We start from the raw sequence: 14,082 nt of genomic DNA, 5'->3' as shown, positions 1-14,082 counted from the left end.
GAAAAATCATGATAAAGTTCAATTACCTGCCAGCAAAAATATAAAATATTTCTCTTTTCTTTACTCCAAGATGAAATGTCTGGCAGGGAACCATCTCGTATCTGTTTATGTACTGTTTCCCTGTCTTCATGTCTAAGCTCATGCAAGAAAGGGGTACCAGCTACCATTTCATAAAACAGACAACCAGCTCCCCAAATATCTGATCTAAAGTCAGCCTTGTAGTTCCACTGTAAAAGCTGTAATTATAAAAGATGAAGTATACACATTTTCTATCACATAAAGCAGAATATCTACGAGTTGTGCCATTGTATTCTGAATTGTTGAAGCATTTTCTAGGAGTAAGTAATTATAAGTAACAAAGGGGGCTATGACTGCTACAGCTCAAGCATACTGATCCAAGAAATATTTCTGTCAATGAACTTTAGAAGTACCTGCAGTTCTGAAGGACATTTCAAAGTTATGAATATGACTCTGTGCAGACACCTGGAACATGGGTGGTGCACACTGAAGAAAATGATCATTCAGTCCCCTACAAGACTAAGAGTAGACACAGCTGACAATTCTCGTTGTTCAATTATACACTTAACTCTAGAGGACAAATATAGCATGGGAGACATTCTTTGATAACCCTTGTCTCACAGAGAAAATTAACAGGGTAAAAGAAGTCTATCACACTGCTAACTGACAAGGAACACTAACTTCTACTACACAGATATTGCATGGGAGTCATACTTTGAAAACTGACAACAATGTACATTTACCTCTGGATAGTAAACATCACATTGGAGGCATTGTTTGACAGCTGTGTTCAAGTAAGCTAAAAACAATTACCGTATGGGAGGCATACTTAAACCACTGACAATTCCCAGTGTTAATTTACCCCTACAGAACAGACACTGTATGGGAAGCAATCTTTTAAAGCTGACAATTTACAAGATACACTTACCTCTGGAGGACAAATATTGTATGGAAGACAATCTTTGACAGTCCCTATATCACAGTGACAGTTCACAGGACATGACAAACTGAAGTTGCCCACTTGTATTGTGTGACGTCTATCATCTGGATACAACATGTTTCCACCTATACAAGTAGAGCAATAAGTACTTAATCATGGAACTAGAAATGTGTCTATAGGACATGGATGCCCACAAGATAACATTAGGGCACACAAGTGATTTTCTGATGAGTTATGACACTTTGGCGACAAATTATAAAGACTGAACCCCCAACATGTGACCTTGATCTCATAGCAATGGTTCTAAGTCTTGTAGAGACATGTTGCCTTGTTATGGTGAATGTTTATGTAAAACTATTTGAATATCCATTCATTCATAAAGACAATACAGATGGGACAAGAATAATATTAATTTAATTATTTCACCTTTAAGTGTGACCATGACCTTGTGGTCTGAATCTTACATGTGACACATTGTCTTATAATGGGTGAATATTTTGCCAAGTTATTTGAATATCAATTCATGCATACAAAAATATAAAACACAGACAAAACTATGACCATGACCTCTGAGTTCACTAGACAGTGTTTCTTTCCACTGATCTGGGCATGGGCCTTTACAATTTGGATAAATGAGTCGTAAAATGCCTAAATTGGGAATAGTTAAGTGTTCAAATGTTTAAAGTTTCATAAGTACAGTCTTGGCTGAATTGCTTGTCTTTTCTTTCTTTTTACTTTGGATATTTTTGCTTTGAAGTTGGGGAAAAAAACATACAATTTGCCTTTGGGATTGGGGCCCAATTTCCACCCCAAATGGGCCTAAAAAACACTGCTAGATATATCGTCTTGTTATGGTGTATGAATATGCCAAATTATCTGAATACCCATCCAAGTATAGAAAGTTCCAGACCAAACCAGATAAAGAAAGATGTCTGACCACTAACTGTGACCTTGATCTTTCGAGCTTGGGGTCTGTGCCTTGCAAGCAGTACATTGGTGAAAGTTTAAGCCAAGTTATTTGAATATCCATCAATGCATACAAAAGTTAAAGAGCAGAAAACAAGAGCTGTCTCCATAGGATGACATATGCCCCCGATGGCACTTTGAATGAATAGTTATGGCCGATGTTAGAGTTTAGGACCTTTGACCTACGGAGCTGGGTCTTGCGCGCGACACGTCGTCTTACTGTGTCACACATTCATGCGTAGTTATTTTAAAATCCATGCATGAATGACAAAGATATGGACCGGACACGCCCATCAATGCACTATCATGAAAAATGACCTTTAACGTCTAAGTGTGACCTTGACCTTTGAGCTACGGACCTGGGTCTTGCCCGCGACACGTCGTCTTACTGTGGTACACATTCATGCCAAGTTATTTGAAAATCCATCCATGGTTGACAAAGATATGGACCGGACACGCCCATCAATGCACTATCCTTTAAAGTCTAAGTGTGACCTTGACCTTTGAGCTACCGACCTGGGTCTTGCGCACGACACGTCACCTTACTGTGGTACACATTCATGCCAAGTTATTTGAAAATCTATCCATCGATGACAAAGATATGGACCGGACACACCCATCAATGCACTATCCTTTAATGTCTAAGTGTGACCTTGACCTTTGAGCTACGGACCTGGGTCTTGCGCGCGACACGTCGTCTTACTGTGGTACACATTCACGCCAAGTTATTTGAAAATCCATCCATCGATGACAAAGATATGGACCGGACACGAAAATTGCGGACAGACTGACAGACCGACAGACTGACAGACGGACAGACGGTTCAAAAACTATATGCCTCCCTTCGGGGGCATAAAAATTAACAAATTCTAGTATGATCTCCAAGTGTGAGCTTGACCTTTGAGCTAGAGTGACACGTCTATTATGACATTAAATCTTTGACCTCTTGAATCGGACAAATCATCTTGCTATGGTGGTCATTTGTGTAAAGCATGACAAAGGACTAGGCTTGACACAATTCACATGGATACACACATATACACAGACAGGTGAAACATTATCTACCCCTACCCACCCACCCTTCCCCAATATGCATTTTCCATTGCAAGTGACATGAACATATGCAAATATGGGTATTTTTAATCATCATGCTGCCAATTTGGAAGAAATCATCCAAAAATTATGAAATATACTGACTTTTTATGTTGAAGAATGAAAATACCTCAGAATGTTATTGGGATTCAATCTTAAGTAAAACTGATGTATGGAGCTGAATGCTAGTATGAGGAGAATCTGTCAGGTTAGATGGACCATCAACTTATATTAATAGCTCAAGCTAAACGTTTGATTCAGGCGAGCTAAAAACCTACACACATGCAACATCATACAAACAGTCTACTGCAATACTCACTATTCCAGTTAAGATAAACAACACCAAGGGAATTGAGATGAGTTACAGCTGACAGTATCTGCTTCATATACAGAACTACCCTCGGCCAAGGTAATTTTCCAACATGACTTAGGTATTCCTCAAGGCTTCCACCTACAAAAAAAACTCCAGATATCTAATTAACTATTTCTTCCTTTAATTGCCACAGAATCTTCTCATTGTTTAATCTTTAATTGCATTAACTTCACTTAGTAAGAAAGCCTGACATTACAGTGTAACTTGAGGTAGCAAGAGGTTAAGCAAAATACTTGAGTTACCCAGGCATTTGAGTGATCTTAATATGCGAAATGATTATCAGAAAATGGCCAGCAACCAAGTGAATTGCTTCTGCAAGCCAAGGTTCTCAAGCCATTGATGCTCGAGTTGAGAGAGCCCAAATCTATGGATCGCGGGGTTTGTGGTGAGGCATACGATGAATTGTGACGTCTTTAGTTCAATATCTTTAGATATGGTTGTGATCCAAGAACTTTACAACTTTCAGTACACTTCCTGGTTTTTGGCCAAAATGGCAATTTCATCAAGATAAACATTTGCAGATTTCAACAACTGTACAATGAAATTTAATTAAATGGATAAATGCAACAATGAAATATACACAAAATGTTATCCCCAATAAATGTGATATTCCACAAAATCTTTTGTATTGAGAATTTATTCTAAACACCAGAACAGTCATTATCTAATGTTAAGCATTCAATACCTTGAGCAAAGAGTGAGCACACTTGTATCTTTTCTTCATATGCCAACATCCACAACTGTGTTACAATATTTGGGTGATTAAGATCTTTAAGTCTTGTATAAAGTGATAACTGTTGATCACACTCCATCAGTGGATACTGAAATAGTACATGAATTTTCATATAATACTAGTACATCTTATATCTCTGTTCGGTTTAACATCACACCACACATTTATAGGTCATCATAATTTTTTTTATCTGTATGTTGAAGTTGCTAGCTTTTCTGTTTAGAAAACCGAGAATACAAACAATTATAACTAAAACTCACTAATCAATGGAAACATTAAACAAGAGGGCCAAGATGGCTCTAGGCCGTTCACCTGTGACACAAACCATAAGTGTAAACATGTCTGACCTAGTAATTTCATGGAAACAAATATTCAGACCAATTTTCATTAAGATTGGACCAAAAATGTGGTCTCTTAAGTGTAAACAAGTATTTTCTTCAATTTGACCTAGTGACCTAGTTTTGAGCCAAGATGACCTACATTCGAACATGACCTAGATTTAATTTCATCAACCTCAACTGAAAAATACAGTCTATCACATACAAAAAGTTTCTCTTTGAATTGTCCTAGCGACCTAGTTTTAGACCCCAGATTACCCATATTCAAACTTGACTTTGATTTCATCAAGGCTATCATTCTGACCAAATTTCATGAAGATCAATTGAAAAACACAGTCTCTATTGCTTACAAAAGGATTTTCTTTGATTTGACCTAGTGAACTAGTTTTTGACCACAGATGACCTAAATTCTAACCTGACCTAGATTTCATCAAGGCAATCACTCTGACTAAATTTTATGTATATCAAGTGTAAAATGCAGCCCCTATTGCTTACACAGTGTTTTTCTTCAATTTGACCGGGTGACCTAGTTTTTTTTTTATCCTAGATGACCCAAATTTAAGCTCCACCTAGATTTCATCCAGACATTCTGATCAAATTTCATGAAGATCCAGTGTAAAATGCATACACAATGTTTTTCTTTGATTTGATCTAGTGACCTAGTCTTTGACCCCAGATGACCCATATTAGAACTTGGCCTATATTTCTTCAAGGTAATCATTCTGAACAAATTTCATGAAGATCAGTTGAAAAATACAGCCTCTATCACATACACAAGGTTTTTCTTTGATTTGACCTAGTGACCTAGTTTTTGAACCCAGATGACCCATTTTCGAAATTGGCCTAGATTTCATCAAAGCAATCATTCTGAACAAATTTCATGAAGATCAGTTGAAAAATACAGCCTCTATCACATACACAAGGTTTTTCTTTGATTTGACCTAGTGACCTAGTTTTTGAACCCAGATGACCCATTTTCGAAATTGGCCTAGATTTCATCAAAGCAATCATTCTGACCAAAATTCATGAAGATCAATTGAAAAATACAGCCTTTATCGCATACACAAGGTTTTTCTTTGATTTGACCTAGTGACCTAGTTTTAATCCCAGATGACCCATTTTCGAATGTGGCCTAGATTTTATCAAGGTCATCATTCTGACCAAATTTCACGAAGATCAGTTGAAAAATACAGCCTCTATCGCATACACAAGCTAAATGTTGACAGACAACTGACGACAGATGACAGACGCCGGACATCCAGTGATCACAATAACTGACCTGAGCATTGCTCAGTGAGCCAACAACAATATGAAACATACCAAAACAGAAGTATGGTAATAACTTAAACATGAATAATTTGAAACAGGCTAATATATATCCACAAGATAAACCCATCCACTCCACCCTAAAAAAAATTCACTAACCATCATTTTTACCCTGAGCAAAAACTTAAAGTATAAAGCAGGTTCATTTTTGTTATAAATTGGAACATCAAAAATTTGCAATATTTGAAGGAAAGAACTTTGGAATTTGATTGGGCCATTTTCTGAGATTAAATATTCCAAAAACAAAATGTATCAACTGGTTTTGAGTATGAAAGGGAAAAGAAATCTTCCCAAGAAAATCTTCCTATGCAAAGGTGGGTTTCCAAGCAAATTTTGACCCAAGTCCACAGAGACCTCCAATTCAGTAGAGTACAAGGAACTTACTGGGAATAAGGTAATCACATTTGTGGGAATAAGGTAATATTAAGTAAATTCTGATAGGTTAGTAATGTAAACAAATCCAAGTGATTTCTGAACTCTTTTACTGTGTTTACCACATTCTATTATACACTTTGACAATATTTGCTACATCTGATTACATACTGAAATAACTTTCATGAATATGACATGTCACGCCAATGATGTAAACTGGGGGACAAAATATTTATGCAAGAATTACTCAGATAAAGTATTACTATCCATATATTTTCAGCCGTAATATGTTTCAGTTTATGGAAGGCTGTACAAGCCATAATGTTATCATGGAATTCTTATTGATGGTCTCTAGCCCCCAGAGTAATTTTTTGTTAAACATCAGAGGAGTCAAATTAACAAGTATACTCACCATCTTCAAAACAACTAATTTTTGTAACATATTATCCATACAAACATGGGCTGCTGTGAACTTCCCCAGTGGAAACATTGGAGTGTGGGTTTCAAACTCTTTCACTTCCATTTTTGGTGGTATATAACTCTGAAGCTAAAACAATAACAGGCAGTTAAAGAAAATTCCAAATCAGTTATAAATTTAGTCAGGCAGTGAAAATCTAGCTCTGCGGTTTATAAAAAAATAATTTGCCAGTCAAAAAAAACTCTCTAACCAGTAAAGAAATATCCCAGACTTGAATCAGTTTAGCAAACTTTAAATATAACAATCAAGAAAAAAATCTCTAACCAGCAAAGAAATGCAGCTTATCAAAATGTCAAAATGTAGTAAAGAACAAATCCCTAATGGTTAACCAGATGTGCTTTATCAAAGTTTAAAATATGAAAGTCAACAAAAGAATCTCTTACCAGTAAAGAAATGTGGTTTATCACAGTTTAATCTGGTAGTCTGGAGAAAATTCCTACCCAAAAGTACTTTATCAAAATTTAAATATGACAAGAAAAACTCTAACCAGCCAAAGTTTATGAGGTTTGTTGCTATAATTCTAAATTGTCTATACTGAAACTACATAAATTGAAATTATCCAAAATACTTAAAACATAAAATGTTCTAAAAAAAAAAAAGAAAAAAAGACCTAGTGATAGTTTTAAATTGTATGCTCACTTTTCAACAAGAGTTACACATACCTTATGGAACTTGTTACTGGTCTGAAGGAATAGCTTCATGGTGGGATTTCTGCAGTATTTCTGGAATTCTCTCACAAAGTGCTTGACTGGGTCTTCAGACTGATCTATTTCCCTATTGAACAATATAAAAACTTTCCTCTCAGGCATGCACCTTCCTATACCGACAGTTAACAAGAGCTGTCGGAGGACAGCAACGCTCGACTATTCAACAGCCTTGTCGATTGAATGAATACGAGTCGAAAAAGGAACATAATTTAGTAAAAAAGCAAAATAGGGTTATGGAACCTGCATAGTGCTTATCAGCTCATGACAGTGGACAAGTGTGTGAAGTTTCAATCCATTCCCATTAGTGGGTACTGAGATACCAGCTTACATATAGGAATTTAACCAAAAACTCCTAAGTTGAAAAAGGGGCATAATTTTGTAAAATGCGAAGTTGAGTTATTCACCCTTTTTATTGCGTCATATCATGACTGTGAACAAGTGTGTGAAATTTCAATCCTTTCCTATTTCTGGATACTGAGATATCAGCTTACATACAAAAACTTAACCAAAAATTTCTATGTTGAAAAAGGGGCATAATTTTTTAAAAAAGCAAAATAAAGTTATGGGACCTGCTTTGTGCATGTCAGATCATGACAGTGAACAAGTGTGTGAAGTTTCAATCCATTCCAATCAGTGAGTACTGAGATACCAGCTTACATACAAAACCTTAACCAAAAAATTCTTAGTCGAAAAAGGGGCATAATTTTGTAAAAAAGCAAAATAGAGTTATGGAACCTGTGCAATGTAAATCAGTTTATCACAGTAAATAAGTGTGTGAAGTTTCAATCCATTCCCACAAGTAGTTACTGAGATACCAGCTTACATACAAAACCTTAACCAAAAATTTCTAAGTCGAAAAAGGGGCATAATTTTGTAAAAAAGCAAAATAGAGTTATGGAACCTGTGCAATGTAGGTCAGTTTATCACAGTGAATAAGTGTGTGAAGTTTCAATCCATTCCCACAAGTGGTTGCTGAGATACCAGCTTACATACAAAAACTTAACCAAATCGGGACGTGGACGCCGACGCATGGGCGAGTCCAATAGCTCTACTATTCTATGAATAGTCGAGCTAAAAATTACCATTACAACTCATTTAAACATATAAATGTTACATCAGTTGTACTATAACAGAGGATTTTCATACTTCTTCGCATCTACAGTGCTTGCTGAGAGTAATTCTTGTTTTTGTGCCTGTATAAGACAATAGAGTTTAAACAGCACATTTTAACAACTCCTGATTTATGGAAAGTTTTCCAAACTATGAAAGCACATTTATGAAATTTTACAGAATGAACTTGTATTTTCAGTTTATTTTCTGGAAAATATTTCCAGTTAAAAAAAAACAACACTTCTATTACAATTTTCACTAGAAAGAACAAATGCCTTACCAGTCAAGAAACTCTGAACAAAATACGACGGAGCATTTTGTTTCTTCACAGCCATTTTCACAATGCTGAGTTAGTGAACCGTAGTAACTCTTCACCAACTTGTAGGAAGGGTCAAGGTCAGGTATATCTAATGTTAGCACTCTTAAAACCTCACGCATCTGCCAAAATTGAATTAAAAAAATTATTTTATAATGCTAAGTCAATTATGCTAATGTGGAAGCACCCAAAATTTCTCATTACCAAATAAAGGCAAATATGCTGTGAACAAATCAACCCTGACTGTATCTCCATTCACAATAAAACACATTTTTCTCAAATTCTATTTAGATATAGTAGTCGCAACTTGACCGCGATGGTTGACCTTAGGCTGATTATTCATATCAATTATTTCATTGTAGAAATCAAGGGTGCTTAGGGTAGCCGTGTATATTTATATGGAATTAGTTTGTATACTATACAGTATCAAAGTATACATACTTACATTTGATCAGTTAAATATTTCCAGTACACTAATTTATATTTACACAAATTTATATTTCCTTTTTCTCGTGCAGCTCGTGTTTTACGTACACTCCTTTTCAATAATAGGTTGTGCCTCATTATGTATTGTAATGCATAGGTCAACCATCGGGGTCAAGTTGCGTCTACTATACCACAAAAGAATTTGCTAATGTTTATATCTATCAGTTTTTGTTTTGTTTTTTGTTTTCGGACTTTCTCCCCAGAATCTGGAAATGTTGGTTCCCTTGCACCAACCACTCTCTCGGGATTCTGCAGATGTTATAACATGAAACATGGGTTATCCCTACATAAAGCATTCTCAAAAAGCTGCCAAAGAGGGCTAAAAATTTTGGTTTCTCATCTTAATCACATCAAGATGAAAATAAGAGGTCTGGAATCAAGTTTTTTACCTGCCTGCTAGAATCACCAAGATACAGCAATTCCAAGTGTTCAGACCCTATCAGTCACCTCTTACTATCATGCAAGGGTAAGACAATGGTTCAAATTCTTTTCATAAACAAGTTGTCCCATATTCGCTAATAATCTAAAGAAAATATTATACCTTTAAACAGCAGGTGTCACTGCATGCTGTGAAGTTACATCTCGATGCCCTTTCAAGGTCATCTAAAGTAACATCCTGTAAAATAAGCAATTGTTTCAAGGTCATCTGAAGTTAAATTCTGTAAATAAGTAATTATTTCATGTCATCTATTTCCAATATACAATTACAAACAATTAATTCTGTGTTAAAGATAAACTGTGAACAAAGAGCACCAGGTTCTAAAGATTACTAGTTCCAAATTGAATAATTTCAGTCAATTTTACCCAGTGAATAAAGACCTACTGTACATTGAGACTACTTTTTTTGGCTTTCCATAGCAGAGTTTTTATACAAAAGTTTGAATTAAGTGTGAAGCATTTTTAACTTATAATATAAATAGGACATAACATGTACAGGTAAGAAGTATATATTACCTTGAAGTTCTGGCTTCCTGATCCTTCAATCTTTTCTTTATCTGTAATAAGAATTTTACAGATTTAGTCACTTCAAATACAATTACTTTTCATCAAATAGAGCATGGATAAGAACTCATGTACATGCAAGGATTGTATTTTTTGGGGGGTACTCAGGTGCAAATTCAGAGCCTGGTACTAAAGCAATGCCACAATTAAATATTTATTGTAATACATCAAAGATGGGTGAGTTGTATTTATTAGTACTGAAACAACTAGAGTTGTCACAGGAGTGACAAATTATACCCCCACAATATGGCCTTGTCACAGAACTAAGCCAATGTCAAAGCTGAACTTACTTGACCTTTGACCTACTTATCTCAAAATCAATAGAGGTCATCTGCTGGTCATGATCAACCTCCCTATGAAGTTTCAAGATCCTCGGCCCAAGCGTTCTCAAGTTATTGTCTGAACAGTCAGGGGTGTAACTGTTTCAAGTTATCACAGTTTATAACCCATTTGAGTTACTGCTTATACTTTCATAACTTGTTTCAGTTATCATTAAATATTACAAAGCCCTCCTGTGCCAATTCCTCATTTTGAATGAGAATAATGCAATTATTTCCTGAATCCTTGAACCTTTATCTTTCCAGCTATGCAGTAAAAATTTTTACGCAAGGCTGATAAAGCTTTACCCGAAAGATTTAAAGCTATAAAACTCTTTAACATCCCATTAAGCTTATCAGGTCATGATCAGACTAAAAGAGAATTTGATTACCAAAGATTGCTACTAATTTCACTATAAAGGTCACTTTGTGAGAACAGCAAAAAGACTTTTTTTTAATAACTTACCCGAGTTAACTATATTTTATAACAAATACAGGTTATACAAGAGATCACAGAGTGATCTTGGCGCCCACCAATGTGCCATTTTTGAGTGTTCCAAATTTCAAGACTTATTGACTAGCTCAAGGTCAAATTTCATTTCCGTACACAACACAAATCTATGCATGTGGTCCAAATTTGAAGCCTGTACCTTCAAAAATGTGAAAGTAGGTCACTAGGTCAATGTCAAGGTCAAAGTTTGTTTCGGTACACGAAACTATGCATGTGGTCCTAAATTTGAAGCCTGTAGCTACAGAAATGTGAAAGTAGGTCACTAGGTCAATCTTAAGGTCAAAGTTCATTTCGGTACACAAAACTAAGCAAGTGGTCCAAATTTGAAGGCTGTAGCTTGAGAAATGTAAAAGTAGGTCACTAGGTCAAAATCCAGGTCAAATTTTACTTCGGAATACAAAACTATGCATGTGGTCCAAATTTGAAGCCTGTACCTTCAAAAATGTGAAAGTAGGTCACTAGCTAAGGTCAAGTGTAAATGGTCATTACATGAGTTTGGTTTATCGGTATCAACAAAACTATGCATGTGGTCCAAATTTGAAGCCTGTACCTTAAAAATGTGAAAGTAGGTCACTAGGTCAATGTAAAGGTCAAAGGTCATTTCAGTACACATAACTATGCAAGTGGTCCAAATTTGAAGGCTGTAGCTTGAGAAATGTAAAAGTAGGTCACTAGGTCAAAATCAAGGTCAAATTTTATTTCAGAATACAAAACTATGCATGTGGTCCAAATTTGAAGCCTGTACCTTCAAAAATGTGAAAGTAGGTCACTAGGTCAATGTCAAGGTCAAAGTTCTTTTTGGTACACAAAACTATGCATGTAGTCCAAATTTGAAGGCTGTAGCTTGAGAAATGTGAAAGTAGGTCACTAGGTCAAAATCAATGTCAAATTTCATTTTGAAACATGAAACTATGCATATGGTCCAAATTTGATGCCTGTACCTTCAAAAATGTGAAAGTAGGTCACTAGGTCAAAATAAAGGTCAAAGTTTTTTCCAGTGCACAAAATTATGCACGTGGTCCAAATTTGAAGGCTGTAGCTACAGAAATGTGAAAGTAGGTCACTAGGTCAAAATCAAGGTCAACTCATGTCAAGGTTCATCTTGCCACTCAAAAGTATACATGTGGTCCAAGTTTGAATGTTGTAGTTACTGACAAGAACATTTTAAAAGCTTTTCCCTATATAAGTCTATATGAACCATGTGACCCCCGGGGCGGGGCCATATTTAACCCTAGGAGGATAATTTGAACAAACTTGGTAGAGAACCACTAGATGATGCTACATTACAAGTATCAAAGCCCTAGGCTTTGTGGTTTGGACAAGAAGATTTTCGAAGTTTTTCCCTATATAAGTCTATGTAAACCATATGACCCCCAGGGCGGGGCCATATTTGACCCTAGGGGTATAATTTGAAAAATCTTAGTTGAAGACCACTAGATGATGTCACATACAAAATATCAAAGCCCTAGGCCCTGTGGTTTTGGACAAGAGGTTATTCAAAGTTTTTCCCTATATAAGTCTATATAAACCATGTGACCCCCAGGGCGAGGCCATATTTGACCCCAGAGAAATAATTTGAATCATCTTGGTAGAGGACCACTAGATGATGCTTCATACCAAATATCAAAGCCCTAGGCTCTGTGGTTTTGGACAAGAAGGTTTTCAAAGTTTTTCCCTATATAAATCTATATAAATTATAGAAATAAACAAAGGGCCATAACTCACTCATAAATTGTTGAACCAGTCTGATTTTCAGGGGGACACAACTAGGGTACCAATACATCATTCTGACAAAGTTTGGTCAAAATCCCCCCAGTAGTTTCTGAGGAGATGCGATAACGAGAAATTGTTAACGGACGGACGGACGGACGGACGGAATGACGGACGGACGGACCACGGACGCAGAGTGATTTTAATAGCCCACCATCTGATGATGGTGGGCTAAAAATGCTTGAAAAAGTAACTGAGGACAGTTACACCCCAAACTGCTGAAAAAGGTTTAAATGTTCCAGGTCACTCTGACCTTTGACCTTTGGAACTCAAAATCATTAAAGGTCATCTGCTGGTCATGACCAACCTCCCTATTAAGTTTCGTGCTTCTAGTCCCAAGCGTTCTGAAGTTATTGTCCGGAAACCAACCTCCCTATCAATTTTCATGATCCTAGGCCCAAGCATTCTCAAGTTATCATCCGGAAACTGTTTAACTGTTTTGTATTATTGTGACCTTGACCTTTGACCTACAAGCCTCAAAGTCTAATGTGACTTGCATTCAATCATGTTACACCTGAGTACAAAACTTTTTGATCCTAGACCCAAGCATTCTCAAGTTATCATCCGGAAACCATTTAACTGTTCCGAGTCACTGTGACCTTGACCTTTGACCTACTGACCTCAAAGTAGAACTTGACCTGTATTTCATAATGCTACACCTGTGTACTAAAATTTATGATCCTAGGCCCAAGCGTTCTCAAGTTATCATCCGGAAACCTTTAACTGCTCCGAGTCACTGTGACCTTGACCTTTGACCTACAGACCTCAAAGTCAAACTTGATCTGTATTTCATAATGTTACACCTGTGTACTAAAATTTATGATCCTAGGCCCAAGCGTTCTCAAGTTATCATCCAGAAACCATTTAACTGTTCCGAGTCACTGTGACCTTGACCTTTGACCTACAGACCTCAAAGTCAAACTTAACCTGTATTTTATGATGTTACACCTGTGTACCAAAAATTACTTAAATCGGTCAAGTCTTTCATGAGTTATCATCCAGAAACCGTTTTACTGTTCAGGGACACTGTGACCTTGACCTGTGACCTACTGGTCCCAAATTCGAACTTGACCTGTAGTTTTTGATGTTGCACCTGTGTACCAAAAATTATTTAAATTGGTCAAGCCTTTCAAAGGTTATCATCTGGAAACCATGAAAACCAAAGGACCGACCGACCAACCAACCGACCGCCAAGCTCACTCCTATATACCCCCCACCTCCACCAAA

At 36.4% G+C, this 14,082-nt stretch overlaps 1 protein-coding gene across 2 annotated transcripts in view; it reads right to left on the bottom strand.

The window, feature by feature from the left end:
• LOC123552497 (serine-rich adhesin for platelets-like) overlaps window positions 1-14,082 on the bottom strand; it is a 50,104-nt gene that overhangs the window by 7,129 nt on the left and 28,893 nt on the right. For both annotated transcript variants that reach the window (XM_053542001.1, XM_053542002.1), the window contains exons 4-12: window positions 10,210-10,250; window positions 9,797-9,871; window positions 8,734-8,891; window positions 7,299-7,410; window positions 6,571-6,705; window positions 4,075-4,210; window positions 3,336-3,467; window positions 947-1,083; window positions 27-236 (exon numbers count right to left, since the gene is read on the bottom strand). In XM_053542001.1, the coding sequence (XP_053397976.1) occupies window positions 27-236; window positions 947-1,083; window positions 3,336-3,467; window positions 4,075-4,210; window positions 6,571-6,705; window positions 7,299-7,410; window positions 8,734-8,891; window positions 9,797-9,871; window positions 10,210-10,250 (1,136 nt within the window). The remainder of the gene's footprint in view (window positions 1-26; window positions 237-946; window positions 1,084-3,335; window positions 3,468-4,074; window positions 4,211-6,570; window positions 6,706-7,298; window positions 7,411-8,733; window positions 8,892-9,796; window positions 9,872-10,209; window positions 10,251-14,082) is intronic.

Source organism: Mercenaria mercenaria, chromosome 4, assembly GCF_021730395.1.
Source record: "Mercenaria mercenaria strain notata chromosome 4, MADL_Memer_1, whole genome shotgun sequence".
NCBI classification, from domain to species: domain Eukaryota; kingdom Metazoa; phylum Mollusca; class Bivalvia; order Venerida; family Veneridae; genus Mercenaria; species Mercenaria mercenaria.
Note: the sequence above shows the minus strand (reverse complement) of the source record. Positions and strands in the feature narration are given on the sequence as shown.